This window comes from Tachysurus fulvidraco, chromosome 6, assembly GCF_022655615.1.
Source record: "Tachysurus fulvidraco isolate hzauxx_2018 chromosome 6, HZAU_PFXX_2.0, whole genome shotgun sequence".
Classification (NCBI taxonomy): domain Eukaryota; kingdom Metazoa; phylum Chordata; class Actinopteri; order Siluriformes; family Bagridae; genus Tachysurus; species Tachysurus fulvidraco.
The window spans coordinates 7,052,756-7,073,982 of record NC_062523.1 but is presented as its reverse complement, the minus strand read 5'-3'; the positions used below and the strand labels follow the sequence as shown (position 1 = coordinate 7,073,982).

General features: G+C 39.7%; 2 protein-coding genes across 7 annotated transcripts; one reads left to right on the top strand and one right to left on the bottom strand.

Annotated features, from left to right (window-relative positions):
* Window positions 1–1,537: 1,537 nt before the first annotated feature.
* On the bottom strand, window positions 1,538–13,076 carry LOC113653162 (nectin-4-like). Of its 3 annotated transcripts, XM_047815491.1 has the most exons (8): window positions 12,739–13,076; window positions 11,974–12,051; window positions 9,739–10,044; window positions 9,471–9,579; window positions 5,139–5,287; window positions 1,905–2,016; window positions 1,772–1,820; window positions 1,538–1,682 (listed from the first exon to the last, which is right to left on the bottom strand). In XM_047815491.1, the coding sequence occupies exons 1-8, from the start codon at window positions 12,800–12,802 to the stop codon at window positions 1,659–1,661; spliced, it is 891 nt and encodes a 296-aa protein (XP_047671447.1). In that variant the 5' UTR covers window positions 12,803–13,076; the 3' UTR covers window positions 1,538–1,658. The 3 variants fall into 3 exon arrangements, with proteins under 3 accessions (XP_047671447.1, XP_047671449.1, XP_047671448.1); XM_047815493.1 differs by lacking the exon at window positions 1,905–2,016; XM_047815492.1 differs by lacking the exon at window positions 11,974–12,051.
* Window positions 13,077–14,834: 1,758 nt separating this feature from the next.
* cxcr2 (chemokine (C-X-C motif) receptor 2) lies at window positions 14,835–20,222 on the top strand. 4 transcript variants are annotated; one of them, XM_047815440.1, is made up of 3 exons: window positions 14,835–15,075; window positions 17,268–17,344; window positions 17,978–20,222. In XM_047815440.1, the coding sequence occupies exon 3, from the start codon at window positions 17,993–17,995 to the stop codon at window positions 19,028–19,030; it is 1,038 nt and encodes a 345-aa protein (XP_047671396.1). In that variant the 5' UTR covers window positions 14,835–15,075; window positions 17,268–17,344; window positions 17,978–17,992; the 3' UTR covers window positions 19,031–20,222. The 4 variants fall into 4 exon arrangements, with proteins under 4 accessions (XP_047671396.1, XP_047671394.1, XP_047671395.1 ...); XM_047815438.1 differs by having other exon boundaries at window positions 15,318–17,344; XM_047815439.1 differs by lacking the exon at window positions 14,835–15,075 and adding an exon at window positions 15,163–15,322.
* Window positions 20,223–21,227: the final 1,005 nt, after the last annotated feature.

Here is a 21,227-nt window from a genome sequence, read left to right as displayed (position 1 = left end):
AACAGCCAGTTATTTATTTTTTTAATTGAATTGTTTTATTGGTGGATTATCTGGATCCAGCTTGATTCAATGTCTTCTTCATCTTATGTTCAAATTTCCAGAGAAGTCTTTAAGTAGTTAAAACCTTCTCATCTAATGAAAACATTCTGAATGACGAAACAGACTTTTCTGAAATACACAAATTTGTAGCCAAATTAATTAATTTATTTAATGTGTGTGTGTGTGTGTGTGCAGTTGTGCTCTGTAATGAGAAAGCAAGGCTTCCAGTGTGTCCCCTGTGTTGTGTACATAGTCGTGTGGTATACGGTGCATCTCAATAAATTAGGAAGTTAATTCATTTCAGTAAATCAACTTAAATATTGAAACTTATTTATTATATAAATTCAGTACACACAGACTGAAGTAGTTTAAGTCTTTGGTTCTTTTAATTGTGATGATTTTGGCTCAAAAAATTTGAATAACATTTTTATTGAATTGTTGCCATTCTGGAAAATATGTTCATTTATACTGTATACAGTGTGTACTCAATACTTGGTTGGTGTTATGACACGGGGCAGGAAGTGGACCCCGAAGCGCCAAATCCCGACAAGGTCCAGGAGGGGGGGCGAGGCACACGGTGAAGGCAGGTGGGGTGAGCAAGGCACACTGCGAAGGCAGGTGGGGGGAGCAAGGCACACGGCGGCCTAGCCAGCGGGGGCCAAACGACGTCCACAGCCGAGCAGAAGGGCCGAGCGACGTCCACAGCCGAGCAGAAGGGCCGAGCGGCATCCACAGCCGAGCAGAAGGGCCGAGCGACGTCCACAGCCGAGCAGAAGGGCCGAGCGACGTCCACAGCCGAGCAGAGGGGCCGAACGACGTCCACAGCCGAGCAGAAGGGCCGAGCGACGTCCACAGCCGAGCAGAAGGGCCGAGCGACGTCCACAGCCGAGCAGAAGGGCCACGCGACTTTCATAGCCAAGCTGAAGGGCAGAGCGACATCCACAGCAGAGCTGAAGGGCCGCGAATAACTCCTGATGCACCAAAAAATACGGGCCTGCAACACCCCCCACAAACAGGAAGTGGGTTCAACGTCCTCCACGAAAACAGAATGTGAAGCGACGCCCCCCACCAGACAAATGCGGGGCGATGTCACAGGACACCGAAAAAACAAAACAAAACTCGGGCTGGCGACATGGCCCGCAACCCGGAAGTGAGGCGGCGCCCCCCACGAAGAAACCGGATGCGGAGCGGCGTCCCTCACCGAAAAAATGCGGACCGATGTCACTAAACCCGCAAAGTCCGGGGGAGAAAAAAAACAAAACAAAAAAAGCTCCCACGATAACCGGTCTGAGCTGCTATCCTGCTGGGTCCTGGTGCGGCGGAATCTTCTGTCATGACGCGGGGCAGGAAGCGGACCCAGACGCAGGATAGCAAAACAAAACAGGGTTTAATAACAAAGGGAACACGAAACATGACAGACTGAAGACAAGACAGGACAACAGTAGATTCCGCGCTGCACAATTAAATATACAAGACAATCATGACACAATGAGGAGCAGGTGTGATGACAGGAAGGAGCAGACGAAGGCGGGGCAGACACGTGACGAGAAACATAAACAAAACTGCACGTGGCCAAAGTCCGAGCTGAATCATGACAGTTGGGGCTTCTTGTGCTTTAATTACTGCTTCAATTTGGCATGCTCCTAAGCAAAACAAACATCTTCCATTTAATCACCAACATAGATGAACAAAACAAAACCACAGAGATTTAAATAAATGGTTTCACACAGACCTCTTTGTGGTCTGGAATTTCACCACGCACAGGTTGATGGATATCACCCCTGAGAGAAAACAGAAAATAAACAACTCACTTTAACAACTCATTTAATGTTTATAATCTGTTCTCATTAAATGACAAAACTCACCACAGTATTTTATTAACACGCTGAAACAATTCAAACTTCCAAAAGAGAAAACAGCAAACCCCAGCAATGAGGGTTAGGATGAACAGAGTCCAACAGGTTTTAGATTCTGTAGCTGCAATGCCATTGAGAAAGTATTTTAGTTAGTTCACATGACACACTACATCAAGATTTCCATAAATTATCTTAAACGTTACACCACATGCTGCACTTACAAAGCTAACAGCATTGTGGATGGCCCCACACAACCCTCACATTCACTTTTTACCCTCCTGATATCTGGAAAAAGGCTTTGAAACATTTAGTTCCTCAAAACCAGACTGAGTTTTTTCAGCTCAACCCATCAGGCCTCACAGACTCACTCGATATTCTCAGTTTATTTGCAGTCTATGCATTCACTATAATGCAGTTTTGCACATAATAATTCAGTGCTGCTATTGTAGCTGTACATATGCTAACACATTACTGAATAAATGTAAAAAGATGACTTGTAGTTATGTTTAATAGATAAACTGTGTATAAATGTGAACTGTGTCCGGATCTGGCCGATGAACTGGAAAAAGATATTTTGGTAAATGAGATAGTTTTTGCAATGAGAGACATGCAAAGTGGCAAGTCCCCGGGACCGGATGGCTTTCCAGCAGAGTTTTTCAAGACATTTTCAGAACCGCTGTCTCCTTTATTACTGTCAGTTTTCAATGAGTCTTCTGTAAACTTGTCACTTCCAGTATCTATGCGTCAAGCTGTCATCTCTTTACTGCTTAAAAAGGATAAAAACCCTCTAAATTGTGGTTCATACCGGCCAGTGTCGCTTCTGAATGCGGATGTCAAGATCTTCGCAAAGATCTTGGCAAAGCGCCTTGAGAAGGAAGTTCCCACTGTTGTTTCACCTGACCAGACAGGGTTTGTGAAAAATCGCCAATCCTTTTTTAACATTAGACGACTGTTAGGTGTGTTGTATACTCCCACTCCACTCGGCCACAAAGACGATGAGGTGATACTTTCTCTTGATGCTGAAAAAGCATTTGACCGGGTTGAGTGGGGTTATCTCTTTAAGACTTTAGAAATATTTAAATTCGGCCCTAAATTTATATCTTGGATAAAATTGCTTTATTCTTCTCCAATGGCAGTGGTACGTACCAATAATAATATATCCAGTTACTTTGCATTACAACGAGGTACACGGCAGGGATGCCCACTCTCGCCCCTTTTATTTGCGATGGCGATTGAACCTTTGGCTATTGCCATAAGGCAGAGTTTAGTCATTAAAGGTATAAATCGTATGGGCTTTCTGCATAAGGTCTCTCTTTATGCCGTTAACACGCTGTTGTTTATTTCGGATCCTCTGTCTAGTATCCCTGAGTTATTGATCTTACTTGGTAAATTCGGGAGAATTTCTGGCTATAAGGTTAATGTTCAGAAAAGCGAGATGATGCCTGTGACCTCTCTTGAAGGGAAACTTACTGGCACAGTCCCATTTAAAGTTAGTTCGGAAAAGTTTAAATATCTGGGTATTTGGATTACACGCAACTTTAAGAATCTTTATAGGGCTAATTATCATCCTTTGTTGGCAAATTTTAAACAAGATATTGCTCGTTGGGAATCCTTGCCTCTTTCCCTGGGGGGAAGGATTAATTTAGTCAAGATGATTATCTTACCTAAATTTCTTTACTTGTTCCAATCCCTGCCAATTTTTCTTTCTAAATCATTCTTTTCCAACCTGAATAGCCAGCTATCATCCTTTATTTGGAATAAAATCATCCAAGGATCAACAAAAAGATATTACAACTGCCCCAAAATTTGGGGGGCATGGCTTCCTAATTTCATGTACTAATACTGGGCAGCTAATATCAGAGCGTGGTTGCATTGGTTGAGAAGGGACACTTCTCCACCAAGCTGGGTGACTTTAGAGAGGGCCTCAATTACGTCCAGCTCTCGGTTAACCTTTAAACAATCAATTTCAACATACTCTTCTAACCCAGTTGTTGTCCACACAGTTAAGATTTGGAATCAGTGTAGACGGTCTTTTGGCTCCACCGGGTTATTATTTGCCGCCCCTGTGGCGAATAACCACATGTTTATCCCTTCGGTAACTGATGAGGCTTTTGATAGTTGGGCTTTGAATGGACTACGTTCACTGTATAATCTGTACATTGATCATAAGTTTGCCTCATTTGAACAACTGGTAGAGAAATTTAATATTAAAAAAAAATCACAGTTTTTTTAGATATTTGCAATTGAGAAACTTTGTTATGGCCAATTCTGATTGTTTTCCTCAGTGTCCAGCTCAGTCCCTTATGATTAAGATATTTGATTGTAGAATAGACACTAAACAGGTCCTGAGTAGGATTTACACACTGCTCAGTTCATTCCATGTGACCAATCTGGACATTCTGAAACACAAGTGGGAATCTGACTTGGATGAAGACATATCGGACGTGGTCTGGCAAAAGGTCATACAGAACATTCACTCATCTTCGGTGTGTCTGAGACATGCTGTTACTCAGTTTAAAGTGGTACACCGTCTACATTGGTCCAAAGATAAACTGTCCAATATAAAGTTGGACTTGGATCCTGCATTTGATCGTTGCAAGCAAACACCTGCTACACTTCTAGACATGTTCTGGACTTGTACAAAACTTCATGGATATTGGCTATCTATTTTTGGTGCATTTTCCAAAATATGTGGAAAAACTGTGCACCCATGCCCTTTGATTGCATTATTTGGGGTGATCAAGGTGGGTGCCTCTTTTAGCAGGTGCCAGGTGAACATGATCGCTCTTTGCTCTCTGCTAGCTAGAAGACTTATTTTGTGTAGGTGGAAGGATTCACGCCCACCGACATATGGACTCTGGATCAGAGAGGTCATGTGTCATATACATTTGGAAAAGATTAGATACAGTATAAAAGGGTCGGTTGAGAAGTTTTATAACATGTGGATGCCATTTATGTCTTATTTTGAAAATGTGTCAGTTGACAATTTTGTGTAATTGTCTACACATACCTGTGTTAAGAATTGTGTGATGTTACCTAGAGGCCTGACTATTGTTTATATTCCTGACTGATCCAGTATGGGGTGGGGGGAAGGGTGTTCTTTGTTGCTGTGTTAATTTAAATGTGAAACTGAAACTAAATCAATAAAAAGACATTGTTTAAAAAAAATGTGAACTGTGTCAACCATCTTGCAAGAGCATTTATTTACTGTTCCAGTGAAGGACAAATAATATACATACTTACATGTTTTAACATGCATATAGAGGGAACCAACAGCTTCCCCGTATTGGTTAGACGCCAAACAGTAGTAAGATCCGTAACTACCAGGGGTCAGCTGAACAATCAGTCTGCTACTACCACCACTGGAAAGAGTCTCGTTCACTGGAAAAGATCTAAATGAAAATGTATTTGGTAAACAACGCGAAGTGTGATTGTATAAACAGCATATTACACTGATAAACATAATACTGATGGGGAAACTGGCTTCAAAATGCTTATTTTGCAAATCCTGTTTTTACTGATAACACTTAAATGACTCAAAGCATTTATTAGCATTTAAACTGTTCTATTCCTCAAATGTGAAAAATGTACATTATTAGAGGAATGTTAATGCTACTAGGCTATGTACTGAAGACACACTTCATACAAAATATCACCATGATTGTGAAGAATACGTGAAGAGTGTTTTGTGAATTTGGATAGTAATTGGATAGGATCCACAGGAACATTGCAGTAAAGATCAGGAACATATGAGCAAGGAAGATATCAGAAATACATCAGCCATTGGAGTGATAGAGAACAGAGTGGTCTGACTTTAAGGCTAGATTCAGATCAAATTATTAAACATATGGATTAGATTATTAACACACAAATCAACATTAGGATAAACTCAAAACCTAACAATATAATAATATAGGTTAAGTTAACTTTATTTGCTATAACTCTTAAAACCATGTAAAAACATTTACATTTACATTTACAGCATTTGGCAGACGCCCTTATCCAGAGCGACGTACATAAGTGCTTAAATCTCTAACACTGAATACATTAATGCTGGTTCACTAGGTTACATACTTAAGATACCAAGAGTTTAAAACATTTGTTCAAAGTTAGAATGAAAAAGTGTCAAGGGTTTTTTTTTTTTTTTTTTTTAAATGCAAAAGATAAGGAAAGAAGTGCTAGTTGAAGTGCTTCCTGAATAAGTAGGTCTTCAACCGCCGCTTGAAAATAGCCAGTGACTCGGCTGTCCGGACCTCTAGGGGAAGTTCATTCCACCACCTTGGTGCCAGTACAGAGAAGAGTCTTGTAGTATACTTGCCTCTTACCCTGAGAGATGGTGGAACCAGTCGAGCAGTGCTGGTAGATCGGAGGTTACGGGGTGCAGTGCGAGGAATGATGAGGGCTTTGAGGTAAGAGGGGGCTGGTCCATTTTTGGCTTTGTAGTCCAGCATCAGTGTTTTGAACCGGATGCGTGCAGCTACCGGAAGCCAGTGGAGGGATCGCAGTAGCGGGGTGGTATGCGAGAACTTTGGCAGGTTGAAAACAAGCCGGGCAGCTGCATTTTGGATCATTTGCAGAGGACGGATTGCGTTCATAGGTAGACCTGCCAGCAGTGCATTGCAATAATCCAGTCTAGAAATGACAAGAGACTGAACAAGTACCTGGGCAGTCTGTGTGGACAAAAATGGCCGAATCCTTCTAATGTTGTATAGAAGAAACCGACATGAGCGAGTCACATTTGCAACATGAGAGGAAAAGGACAGTTGATTGTCCATGGTTACCCCAAGGTTGCGAGCTGTGGCTGAAGGGGAGATCAGATCGTTGTGCAAGGATATAGCAAGATCATGACCTGGGGATGAATCACCTGGGATGAACAGCAGTTCAGTTTTGCTAGGATTGAGCTTTAACTGATGAGCAGTCATCCATGATGAAATTTCTGCCAGACATGCTGAGATCCGGTCAGAAGCTGTGGCATCTGAGGGTGGGAAAGAGAAGATAAGTTGTGTATCATCAGCATAGCAGTGGTAAGAGAACCCATGTGATGAAATAACTTCACCAAGAGAGTGAGTATACAAGGAGAAAAGAAGAGGACCAAGTACTGAGCCCTGTGGGACGCCAGTGGAGAGTCTGCGTGGAGCAGATGTCACTCCCCTCCATGTTACTTGATATGAGCGTCCTTCCAGGTAGGAGGCAAACCATTCCCAAGCTGATCCGCAAATCCCAAGACTCTTGAGGGAGGATAAGAGAGTCTTGTGGTTGACCGTATCAAACGCTGCTGAAAGGTCAAGGAGGATAAGGACGGATGATAGTTTGGCTGATCTAGCAGTATGTAGCTTCTCAGAGACATCCAAAAGGGCTGTCTCTGTAGAGTGAGCTGCTTTAAAGCCAGACTGTTTGGGATCTTGGAGGTTGTTCTGTGAGAGATAGACAGACAGTTGATTATAGACAATGCGTTCAAGAATTTTTGAAAGAAATGAGAGAAGTGATACCGGTCTGTAGTTACTGATGTCTGATGGATCCAGAGCAGGTTTCTTTAGGATGGGAATAACCCTTGCTCTCTTGAAAGTAGTTGGCACCTGACCAGATGCTATGGATCTATTGACGATAGTGGAAATGAAGGGCAAGAGGTCTTGTGAGATGGTCTGGAGCATAGTGGTAGGGAGTGGATCCAATGGGCAGGTGGTAGGATTGCAGGACTGGATGAGTTGTAAAATCTCTTCTGCTGCCACAGTTGAAAAATGTGACAACGAAGGTGTAGGGGAATCCATACTCTGAGATGTAAGTGCAGTCGGGGCTGAAGTGAAGGTCCGGCAGATTTCCTCAATCTTCTCCTGGTAGAAAGAAGCAAAGTCTTCTGCAGTCAGGGAGGATGAAGAAGGTGGAGCCGGGGGGTTGAGCAGAGAAGAGATGATGTTGTGGAATTTCCGAGGGTCATGTGAGGAAGCTTCAAGCTTTTCCTTGTAGAAGGAAGTCTTGGCAGAAGTCACATCTGAGGAGAACTTGACAAGAAGTGTTCTGTAAAAATCAAGATCTGCATCAAGTTGTGATTTCTTCCACTTTCTCTCTGATGATCTTAGCTCTCTTCGATTGTTGCGCAGCACATCTGAAAGCCAAGGAGCAGAAGAAGAAGTTTTCTTGGGTTTAGTGAACATAGGGCAGAGGGAGTCCATAGTTGAGGAAAGAGATGAGAGGAAAGTATCTGTGGCTGAGTCTAAGGGTAGTGAGGAAAAAGACTTAGCATCAGGAAGGGAAGAAAGAGTGCCAGAAGCTACAGATGAAGGTGAGACAGAGTGAAGGTTGCGGCGAGTAAGAGCAAGGGGGTGAGAGGTAGTTTTAGGTAAGATAGGTAGAGTGATGGTGAAGGATACCAGGTGATGATCAGAGACGTGGAGTGGGGTAGCAGTCATATCTGTAGCTGGAGAAGGACGGGTGAAAACCAGGTCCAGGACATTGCCTCCTTTGTGTGTGGGGATGTAGCTGTTGAGTGTGAGGGAGAAAGAGTCGAGAAGAGACAGGAGGGAAGAAGAATGTAGCTTGTCAGAGGGGAGGTTGAAGTCACCAAGCACTGTCAGGGGGGAGCTATCGGAAGGGAAAGCACTAAGCAGTGAGTCCATTTCTTCCAGGAAGTTTCCTAGGGGACCAGGAGGGCGGTAGACAACAATGATAACAAGGCTGATAGGAGAGGTAACTGAAATGGCATGAAATTCAAAAGAAGAGATGGTTAAATTAGAGAAGAGTAGAGGTTTAAAGCACCATTTCTTTGACAACAATAAACCTGTACCACCACCCCTGCCTGTTTCTCGTGGTGAGTGAGAGAAAGCATAGGCAGAGGATAAAGCAGCTGGTGTAGCAGTGTTCTGTGGGGATATCCAGGTTTCTGTTAGAGCAAGAAAATCAAAGGAGTAATGGGAAGTTAAAGCAGAGATAAAATCAGCTTTCTTTACCGCAGACTGACAATTCCAGAGCCCACCTACCACTACTGTTTGAGACTTACACAACAGAGGAGGGTAGATGAGGTTATTGGGATTGTGACCTCTGCTTTGTGGATGAGAGCGTCTGCGAGAGTAGGCCTTGAGTACAGAGATGGGTTTAAGGCACATATTTGTAGTCAAACAAGAGTGAGAATTGAGGTATGGTAGAATATATCAAGACAGTACTAGACACTAATGTTAGAGAGAGAGAGAGCTACTAACAAACCGCTACAGACGCTAGATGAAACAACACTGATGGCTGTCTTGGTAACATGAACATCAAACATTACACCAAAATTGTGTTCAAGTTTCACACACGTATTTTTAACAACAAAGCTGTACATGTTATATGATAATCCATATAATATGCCTCGTGTACGTTAAATATCTAAGTACTGAATTTTTCTTCTCATGACATCTGAGTTTTATTGCTACAGCAAGAAATCAAAAACTATATCTGTGTTTATTTAAAGCTTCTTTGTGCTGATGTCTGTTGTTAAGAGTACTATGAGCAGGTGAAGCATTATTGTAAACATAATAAGGTTTATGTACCTTACTGTGGCATTTTATGATTAACACACAAAAGAAGACTCAGCTCTGTTACCTGCCCCAGGTAAAGTTTGTAGGTTTTGGATTAGCGTCTGTGGCACACAGAAATTCACGGGTTTCCCCTTGATCACCTGCTGAACTAATATAAACCACCTGGGGAGGATCTGAGAGAAAAATGAAAGAAACATCAATACTTTACACAATGTACCAAAACAGAATTAGGTGTAATATATTCTGTGTTAAATCTGACTCCCCACATATTCCTTTTCTTTTAGTTTATGGTTATAAGCATCTGTATAAAAATAATAAACAAGTCATCTTACAGTGAATATCCAATGTGTAACTCAGTTCCAGTTTCTGCATTAGGCCAGGGTGTGTGACTACACACTGAACCTTCTTTTGGTTTAGATCTTTAGATGCAGTTCCAATCAGGTTGCTTTTAACAGTGTATCTATCTTCAGAGTCCACAGTGACAGTATTTTGTACTTTCACTGTGTTGTTTAAAGCACCCAGACTCCATAACACTTCTGCTGCAGGCTTTGCATTGGCTGCAGTGCAGGTCGCTAAAATCCCTTCAGTGTCTCCAGCAACAGCAGGAACATTAGTGCCCACAGTGACAACAGGAGGAACTGAAAATGAAAACATGAACAAGAATGAAGAAAATAAATAAATAAATAATGTTGTTTAACAGATCTCTGAATTAATGTGTTTCATTAATATGTATGTCTGACCCTGATCACTCATGATTTAATACGTTTTATTTATAGAACTGTGAAGACATTGTAGACTTGTTGTGATGGTAGGGTTTGACTATTTCGGTCTGCAGTGGTGAAAACCATTAAAATCCCATGCAAGCTCAAGTTCAAGTAATCAGATCTGTTTTAGTTTACAACTGCATGCACTGTCAACAGCCTGATGTCTCATTTTCATATTTATCTAGCCTCAGCCATTTAAAATTGTTTATGCAACAGCATTTTGAATTCTGTAATGGATTATAGACCCAATACCTGTTTTTTTCCAAGAACATTATTGGCTCAGATTTGAGTTTGGTGCCTCTGAAGTTTTCTTCTATACTGCTGTTGTGGAAGTTTTGAGGTTCGAGAGAATTAAAGCATAAAAATATCACACCAACAGGCACGGGCAAGAGTATAAAGGTTTTCACGGTTTATTGTTTTCAGCTTTGCAGAAGGACCCAACACTCTACTTGTAAAATCAGAGAGGAAGGGCCTCCATTATTGATAACACCAGCATTTTATAGACAGGAATAAAATAAACAGGACATGTAAAACCAAAACATCATCCACCATTGGCTTAGAAGCATCGCCTGTTCATCTTCTGACCAAGCTAATCCCACGGGAACAGAAAAGGTCTCATGGGAAAGGTCTGATTAAATGCAGTTTTAGGAAGAAACAACTGAAATCTCTAGTCACAATAACTACCGGCCATGGGAAATACAGAAGCCTAGAAGGACAGATTCATGTGTTCTTCTCTAAAGTAAAAATTTCCACTACACTGCAAACATGAGCATTGCTAAAAGACGGGTCATCAGGTTCCATTTTCATTTAATTACGGATTAAAATTCAAGAAAACGCACTGGAAAGTCAGCTTTCAGTGATCAAGACAGATCTGACCAACTGGTGTCCTGCCACACCGGTGTCCTGTCTCACTGTTGTGTTAAATGGTTTCTAAGACCTGACTGATTCTCTGTATCCAGGCAACGCACAAAGGCCACGTTCACACTGCAAGTCTTGCGCTAAAAAGTTGGCGAGGTTATGGAGGAAGTATTGTATCATCTGGTGCAAGCAAACATATCGTGTAATGCTATAATGTGATGTATTCAATGCAAACATTATGAGCTGGTTCACGTAACCACTTTATATAACACTCTTAACACACACTTTACTAGTCATGTTTGTGTCACGTTTTTGCCGGCGCATGATTGTGACGAATATCGATGTAGATTGACGTAAAAGTCGCATCAAATCCACCTTGGCTGTTCACACTGCAGCCACATTGGAAAAAATCAGATTTGGGTCTGATTCAGGACCACATATGGAAACGGCCCAGATCTGATTTGAAAATATCAGATCTGGACCAGATTTCAGTGTTCACACTACTCCTGAAGAAGTCTGACCTGGTCACTTGACCCCAAAGAAATCGGATTTGGGCCACTTTTACCTGCAGTGTGAACAGGGCCAAAGAGCTTGTGAATTTTTTTCAAATGAACCAAATTCATTTAATTGGTTTGCAGTTTGAGATACATTTTACTGAAGATAATGGACATGCAATGGACACAGTCATGAGAATGCTTGCGTTTAAAAAGCATTACCATACCATTACCCTATACAATGTATTTTACGGCTGTGTGGACCCCCAGTATAAGTCTGTACTACAATGGGTGAAAGTCTTCTGTGTTGACCAGGTAAACACCATGTATATGTGTTTAGATGTAGGTAAGTGGAGAAAAACAAACACATTCAAAATACAAAACTGTATAATATGCTTGTTATATCCTTAACATTGTTTGGGTTTATCAGAACATCTACAAAGAATTTTACCTTGTACTCTGAGACGAATTTCTGTTTCATTTCGTCCACTTGGAAATACTCTGAAGATGCAGGTGTAGATTCCTTCATCTAAAAGAGTAACATTACTTAGAAGAATTGAGCCGTCCAGTACTGTTAAGTTCCCTGCAAATTTTACACGGTCTCTTACACAATAGGTTTTAATGTCTCTTGTCTGTACTACACCTCTTGCACCATAGGTTTTAATGTCTCTTGTCTGTACTACACCTCTTACACCATAGGGTTTAATGTCTCTTAGAGGTGTAGTACAGACAAGAGACATTAAAACCTATGGTGTAAGAGGTGTAGTACAGACAAGAGACATTAAAACCTATGGTGCAAGAGGTGTAGTACAGACAAGAGAGACTAAAACCTATGGTGTAAGAGGTGTAGTACAGACAAGAGACATTAAAACCTACAGTATGTTGTAAGAGGTGTAGTACAGACAAGAGACATTAAAACCTATGTTGTAAGAGGTGTAGTACAGACAAGAGACATTAAAACCTATGTTGTAAGAGGTGTAGTACAGACAAGAGAGACTAAAACCTATGTTGTAAGAGGTGTAGTACAGACAAGAGAGACTAAAACCTATGTTGTAAGAGGTGTAGTACAGACAAGAGACATTAAAAATACTATATAACAAAACATTTAGTCTATTCAGTAAAAAACAACCCAGCTACAGAGTTTCACACTTTTGTGAAGATTTTTTCAACCCCTAAAATTATACTTTTGTTTAACAGATAAAGAAGGAGCTCCTACCTTTAATGCTGGCAAAAAACAAAAGCAGCAGACAAATCCATGTAAACCCCGTCCTGAACACCATCTTATAATGATGTTACCAATGCCACCGAAGCTCCGAGGCGTGTGTCAAAAAACGATTTGCGTTGAAGCTTTCTATCGCAGCTCAGGGTTTCCTGCTTTTCAGTTCGCACTTTTCTTTTTAAACCTTACCGCCTTAACTACTGTACTCGTCCAAAAAATTCCTCTGCACAAAAGGCTGTTAAGTGCATCTCGGAGAATAGCGCGGACGCTCTTCACACCGCGTGACGCAGAAAAACTTTTTGACTATTTATTATATATTTAATAAGCCGCAGCGCCCAAATCAAAAAAAAGGGGCTACACAATAGCCAATCAGAAAATAACACTATCTGGATAGGATTTAACGCAACAACCAATGAAAAAAAAAACATTCATTAGCGAGGATATTTTCGATGGTCGGTTTGAACAAAACCTCAACACGAAACAATCATGACCCTAAAAATGTCTGGGCTTGAGCTGAACTGTTTTATATGGGAGCAACATTACAAATGATAAAGGAGTCCAAAAAGGCAACAAACACTTACGATAAACAACACCAGTCATAATCTCTCTCTCTCTCTCTCTCTCTCTCTCTCTCTCTCTCTCTCTCTCTCTCTCTCTCTCTCTCTCTCTCAAATACTTTGTATTTGCGGTCAGTGATCTTCATGTCCTGTCTTCATGTCATGACTTTCATGTCCTCATTTAACCACAGGTGTATACATATATGTGTGTGTGTGTGTGTGTGTGTGTGTGTGTGTGTGTGTGTGTGTGTGTGTGTGTGTGTGTGTGTGTGTGTGTGTGTGTGTGTGTGTGAATATTTAATTTTGGAGTGTGCTGATGGATCTTTGTTTTCATCAGCCACAAGATTGTTCCGAAAGGCAGGCACTGATGTAGGTGAGGTAGGGTGGAGTCAGCGTTCACATTCATCCCAAAGGTGTTCAGTAGGGATGAGATCAGAAAACAACAACATATAGCAGGAAAGGTCAGGTGACTCAATACTTTTGGAAATATAATGTATACTAAGTGTATCACCAAGGCCATATCCCAAGCTGTAGGGAGATTCCAGCTCTGTCCTGGAAAACAACTCAAATTTATTAAGCACTTCGTGTTTTTCGAGTTGACACCAGGGGCGGTTCTAGGGTTTCATCTTTAGGGTTTAGCCCTCAGTGAGAATTTAAAACAAGAAGAGTTCTATATTATATATTATATGACAACTCTGGTAATAAGAGTAGTGACATTTCACTGCTTTTGGTTGCCGTTTTTGCGTCTTTCCGCCGATTAACGATATAGATAAACACCTCCAGCTCTGGCTGCGCGTGCACGCTGCGCGTACCTGTGCTTTTCCGTTCGAATAAAGCAGACAGCACTTTTGAAAGAATACAACACACGCGCGTAAAAGCAAAGTAAAAAAAATAGCTCTTGGATCAAACTGATAAATAATTTTCTTCCCCATCGACATGTCCTGCATTTTAACGTAATTTTTATTGTTTATTTATGAAAGTAAAAATTAGACTTATAGTTTTAGGGTGGCTGAGATTACAGACAAGGGGCTGAAGACACCCTAAAAAAGGGCTAGAACTGCCCCCGGTTCACACAATTGGCAACGCATTCGCCAGGAATCATTTTTGACGCCGATTATTTCTAATATCTCCCTCATATATGGCCATGTGTGTTCAGGAATGTCCTCGTTGTTAGTTATTTTAACATCGGTGACTCCCTCTGTATTAACATTAGCCATTCCTTTTGTAGGCGTGCTGCTCATTGTTAGCTCCGCTCGTTTCTAATCCTGTCCATCCTCGTCACTCCTAAAGAGAACCTCAACATCCTCATCTCTGCTACCTCCATCTCTGCCTCATGTCTTTTCCTCACTTCTACAGTCTCTAACCCACACAGTATAGCTGAATTCACTACTGTCTTCTTCACCTTTCCTTTGATTCTGACACTCTTCTCTCACACAACACTACTGGCACTTTTCTCCACCCAATCCAACACGCCTGCGCTCACTTGCCTCTTCACCTCTTTTCCACGCTAATGTTTGAGATGTATTATTTATTATCACCCTTTCTTTTTCAGAAGTGTAAAATGATTCACAGCTTCTGACTGGAGTTCATCTACTTTAACAGACCGCAGATGCGACATTGAGCCTGTAGAGGACGCTCATTGCTTACTTTACAACATTTAAACCAGCACAGAAACAGCCAGTTATTTATTTTTTAAATTGAATTGTTTTGTTGGTGCAATTAAATATCTGGATCCAGCTTGATTCAATGTCTTCTTCATCTTATGTCCAAATTTCCAGTAAGTAGTTAAAACCTTCTCGGGTAATAAAAACATATTCTGAATGACGGAACATTGAAACTCGTGTATTATATAAATTAATTTAATTACTGCCTCAATTTGGCATGGCATGGAGGTGACCAGTCTGTGGCACTGCTGAGGTGGTGTGAAAGCCCAGGTTTCTTCGACAGTGGCATTCAGCTCATCTGCACGTTTCTCATTTTCCTCTTGACAACAGCTCATAGATTCTCTATGGGTTTCAGGTCTGGTGAGTTTGCGGTCCAGTCAAGCACACCAAACACCATGGTCATTTAACCAACTAGTGGTGCATTTAGCAGCATGGGCAGGTACCAAATCCTGCTGGAAAATGAAATCAGCATCTTTAAAAAGCAGAAGGAAGCATGATGTGCTCTAAAATTTCTTGGTAAACGGGTGCAGTGACTTTGGTCTTCAAAAAAACACAGTGGACCAACACCAGCAGATGACATTGCACACCGAATCATCACAGACTGTGGAAACTTAACACTGAACTTCAAGCAAACTTGTGCTATGAGCTTCTACACCCACCTTGGTTTCCAAATGAAATACAAAACTTGTTCTCATCTGAAAAGAGGACTTCGGACCATTGTGCAACAGTCCAGTTCTTCTTCTCCTTAACTCAACTAAAACGCCTCTGATGTTGTCTGTGGTTCAGGAATTGCTTAATACGACAACTGTAGCCAAGTTCCTCGACACGTCTGTGTGTCATGGCTCTTGATGCCTTGACCCCAGCCTCAGACCATTCCTTGTGAAGTTCACGTAAATTCTTGAATAGATTTTGCTTAACAGGTTGGTTGGTTGTGCATCTTTTTCTTCCACACTTTTTCCTTCCACTCAACGTTTTGTTAACAGGCTTGGATTCAGCCCTCTGTGAACAGCCAGCTTCTTTGGCAATGAATGTTTGTGGCTTACCTTCCATTATATCCACATTTAAAAGATTAAACGTACAAAAGATAAGGTTACTGGCCAAGCAACAGGAACAGTTTAATACCTTTTTTTATTAACACACTAACCCCAACATATAATTATGTGGCATGAACACCAGAAAAACCTGATTATCTGCTTCATCCAGCATAAATTCTTAAGTAGGCTGAACTCCTGAATTCCACAGGTGTCTAAATCACAGACTTCTACTTCCTCTGTAGTGCCAAGTGTTGTGTTTTTCGCATTTGTTTGGTTGGGTGCTTAAACATTTACCCTCACCCCATGCACCAGTACCTTGTAGAACAACCTTTGGCAGGAAATTCCAGCATTTCTTCTAGTATATGCTGTAGTCTATTAGCTTTGCAGATATGGAAGCTTATATACCTTTTTCCCAGCAGCAAGTTTTATCCTGTTGTTCCATCCATTATGAGGATGGTGCTTTATGTTGATCAGTAGAGATTGTTTTCCACCAAGTTCTTTGTCCCAGTGTTAAAACAATGTAAGATTTAGTCACGATTGCTGATTTTCACATGATGTGTTTTCTCAATAATGGATTTTTTCTTACCACTTTTCCGTTAAACTCAATATGGATGTCATGTGTACAACTTCTCTCATCTTGTGGATCTCTCTAACGCCTTCAGACTTACCCTTGGCCTCTTGGATGGTTCTCTGAACATCCTTATTACTGTCACTATCTTTTGATGGACAGCCTGTGACAATTATTTTAATGGTGACGTGTTAAAAGATTAAGGGATTTTTATGCAAGGCACTGTACGTTTTTGTCCCTTTCGAATATCTTTTCATATACGATCATTTCCTTGCAATTCTTCCAGGAGTATTTTGTCAATGATTTTACATACTGTAGGTGTGACAAATAAAATGTATAATAGTTCAGGAGGTACAGCAATCTGCTGTTGTAGTAACAGTTAGTGAACACAGTTATGCTGTAACAAAAAACAATCGCAATAATCACAAACATGGGACTGCTAGTACAGCACGTCCACAACAATACACAGTATTGTCTTTTATACCTTTTTATTTATTTTATCTTTTTAATGTTGGCATGAACACTTAACACACGTGGGCGAGAGTGACTTTTAAAGGCCACAAGCCACCTATATTGTCTCCTTTCCAGTTATGAAACTGCTGATTGTATCATTGCATGTGTGTTGATTAGACTTCACACACAGGAAGAACCTGGTAATGATCATTTGTTTTTCACTATGAAGTGTGTGCATCTATTACACTAGTGTCACCCGTGGAGTCTTTCACACTCATAAGCAGCTGCCTGTTTGCTACAACTTAGTGGATTTATCTTCAGAAAAAGGTAAGAAAATGTATCATTAAAAAAAATCTTGCAAAAAACTTAAAAGTCATTGCGATAAAAATCCAAAATCCAGGAACAATTGTACAAAAAAAAGTTTCTTTCTTAGAATGGAAACATTAAATGTTTCAGTGCTTATCCATTGTACTCTTATGAACCTAATTTCACTTTATTACTTCACACGTTGTCTTATTTCACAGAATAATTTAGGCACAAATATTTCTATTTTCTATTTATTCCAAAGTTATATTGCATGCTTTGCTGATGTGAGGTAATGGAATAAATCTATAATATTTTTTCCATGAATACAGTCATTGGCAAAATTTTCACACATTGTAGCTGTAGTTGTTTTGAATGAACAATATTGTGAAATTTTCATGGTTTTACAAAGTCCATATTTACAAATTTGCATACAAAGTAAAAGTGTAGTTCATCACATAGTGCTGAATGATAGTCAGTTGCTCCTCCACTACATGCAAGTCTGAGTGCCATTAATGAAGGTCTAGATACAATCTGGATATTTTTCAGAAATGTATTTAATGAAATCGACTTTCTTTAGGGAAAAAAAATGTGTGAAATTCATTTTTTGATTCTTGAAACTAAACTCTATTAAAAAAAAATCGTCTTCTTTTCCAGGCCAACATATCAAACATGGAGTATGATTACAGTTACCTCGGGAACTATACAGAATTTTTTAGCTCCTCCCCATGTATCAATTCCCTGAGTGAAGTAAACGGCAGTGTGGTTGTGATCGGCTACATCGTTGTATTCTTCTTTGGTCTCATGGGGAATAGTTTGGTGATGATTGCCGTGTGCACCATGAAAAATCACAGAACATCTACAGACGTGTACCTGATGCATTTGGCCATCGCAGACCTGCTCTTCTCACTCACGCTGCCATTCTGGGCCGTCTATATCAACGAATCCAATTGGGTTTTTGGCACTTTTCTGTGTAAGTTGATCTCGGGTGTCCAGGAGTTGTCGTTCTACAGCTGCGTCTTCCTGATGGCATGCATTAGCATTGACCGCTACATGGCCATCGTCAAAGCTACTCAGTTCCTCTCAAAGCAGATCCATGTAGTGAGGTTAGTGTGTCTGTTTGTATGGATAGGGGCTGCTGTTCTGTCCATTCCTATTGTGGTTCAGCGAGAAGCACTGCAAATTAACAACTCTGATATAACGCGTTGCTACGAAAACGTAACAGCGAATACGATGGACAATTGGCGTGTGGGACTACGAGTCGTTCGTCACATCCTTGGCTTTTTCTTTCCACTTGCAGTCATGCTGGTCTGCTACGGTTGCACGGTTGAAACTCTGTTTCGTTCACGTAATAGCCAAAAAACAAAAGCAATGAGAGTGATCTTTTGTGTGGTTTTGGCTTATGTCATCTGCTGGCTGCCCAATAATGTGGCTGAGTTTGTAGACACACTGTTACGAGGTGGGCTGATCAGTGACACGTGCTCTACACGAGATAATCTGGAGGTGGCCATGTATGTCACTCAGGCTTTGGCCTTTATGCACTGTGCCATCAATCCCATTCTCTACGCCTTTGTGGGCAAGAAGTTCCGGAACCATCTGCTGGCTTTATTCTTGAAAAAGGCACTGGTGACCAGAGCAACGTTTAGTCGCTACCGAGCTGGCTCAATCTACAGCTCAGGAAGCACCAGACACTCTTCTGTCACGCTATAAAGCTTCCATTGATTTTTACACCTGTTTTGAAGTAGAATAGAAGATTTCCCACATTATGTGCTCACCTCAGTAGAACTTTCTGCAGATCACAGACATCATAAGTTCATATATGAAAATATGGGCATAATTAATTACTGTATGTAAAGAAATAAGAGCAACTAAGTGGGTATAAATTGGGTGGGGCTTTGAGTTCATAAATAGTTCAAGCTATGTTGTTAAATAAAGACATTATTTTCATTCGTTATCTTTTATTTTCAAATAATTTGTTAGCCAGCTAGCTAACATTAGTGACCTTGACAAACATTGAGAGGAAGTCACATAATCTCACTGCTAACACGGCAACTATAACACAGGTATATTCATAGTTTTTCCTAATCTATAATGCTAATAGAAGCTTGATAGCATGATCAAACCTGACATGATTGTTGACATTTTTCAGGCATAAATATTTGTAATCTATATGGCTAACTGCACTTAGCTAGCTATCAGGAACAAATAGCATTTTTTAAATCATATTCATAAATGTTCATCATCTCTACTGCAAACTTTAGTTAACTAGTGACAAACCTGACAGCAATTCTCAGAGGATTTTTCAATGTTGTTCATAAATATTTCTAAAATATTTACTACCATAGTAAAACTGGCATTATCCTGGTATTATTTTAAGTCATTATGATAAATGTTGTTTATATAACTTGACAGATTTCTCTGTGGAAGTCATATTCATAAATGTTTCTAATCTAAAAGCTAATAGTTATTAGATAGCTAAAATAAGAGACAGGATTTCTGAGTCTTTTAAGTTGCATTAATAAATTTTAAATAAAGTTATCTAATGTGAGAATTTTTTGTTATGTTTATCAATGTTTCTAATCTACACAGCTAATAGCAGTTAGTTAAACTAACATAATATTTTCCAGATAGGATTGTTTTTTTTTCATATTAACAAATATCCATAAACTTTATCGCTAATAGTTGCTAGCTAGCTAACATGAACAAACCAGACATGATTTCTGGAGTTTTTTTAATCTATCCAGCTAACAATGGCTATATTTTATGATAATATAAATATTTATAATATATAAATATTTTATGATATAATTTTGTATATGAACTCGAAGCCGTGTTGGTCTGCAGACAGATAATTCTGGCTCAGCGTTCCATGCGTTCCATTTTTTTTTTTTCACTTTAAAATCTCATCTAAACTAACGCCTGTTATCAGAAGAAATTATGAAGAAGGACTCCATTATATCAGAATTGTTTATCTTAGTAACAATAGGGATAGAAGAAAAGGTACAAACAAATGGTTAAATTAGAGTACACTGGGGTAAAGAGAACAGAAATAGGAACAAAAAAAGGAACCGAAAAAATGTTTGCAAAGATTTTTTTCTATCTTTATATATTAATTTTTTTTCCTGCCTTTCTTTCTTTATTACTTTCTTTCTTTTTTATTTTTTTATTTTTCTTTTTGACAACATAACATAAATTACTCCTTTTAACATTTTTTTTACATTTCTTACTTTAACTACACCCAAGGGACAGATCAATAATAATAAAAAAACCCTTATCTTACTCTGCAGATGAAAGTTCTGTAGTAACACCTGGGAATGTTTTAAATAGATCTGCTTAAAACATGGTATATGATTTCTTAACATTACTGTTAATCTAAGAGTGGAAATGCGCCATATTTGATGTTTTAATGTTATAAGAACAAATAATAAAAGAAATTTACAAATAAAAAAAAACATTATTTTGTCTTTCTTGCTTTCTTGCTTTTCTTTTTTAACACATAATCTGTTAATGAGTCATGACTGTAGTGGAGGAAATCTCAAAACTGATAGCAATCTGTAGAATTTCCTTTTAACCTTTACTGATTTTCTTTGTTTCTGAAACATACACTTAAAATTAAAAAAAAAAAAAATCACCTCCTCACACCTACGATTATACATAACATATTAGAAGTAGTGTTAATATAAATGTCATCTGCAGCCAGAATGGTTGTCAGTGATGCTGTTATAGAGAATGAATAAATACCTTCAGATTTAACTACACTATATTGAGGTGATGCTTTATTTGGAAGATCTAGTGGTTAAATGAACTGTAGGTTCAAAACTGTGAAGTGTTAGAAAAACTTATATTATTTCTATATATTATGTCTAAAAATAATTGTTAGACATGAGCATGTGAGGAATAGTAACAA

Coding starts and splice junctions, on each gene's coding strand:
- LOC113653162 (XM_047815491.1), bottom strand. CDS start 12,802: ATGGTGTTCAGGACGGGGTTTACATGGATTTGTCTGCTGCTTTTGTTT. Junction 12,052..12,738: donor GTTTTTTGCCAGCATTAAAG/GTAGGAGCTCCT, acceptor TTACTCTTTTAG/ATGAAGGAATCTACACCTGC. Junction 10,045..11,973: donor AATTCGTCTCAGAGTACAAG/GTAAAATTCTTT, acceptor TTTCATTTTCAG/TTCCTCCTGTTGTCACTGTG.
- cxcr2 (XM_047815440.1), top strand. CDS start 17,993: ATGGAGTATGATTACAGTTACCTCGGGAACTATACAGAATTTTTTAGC.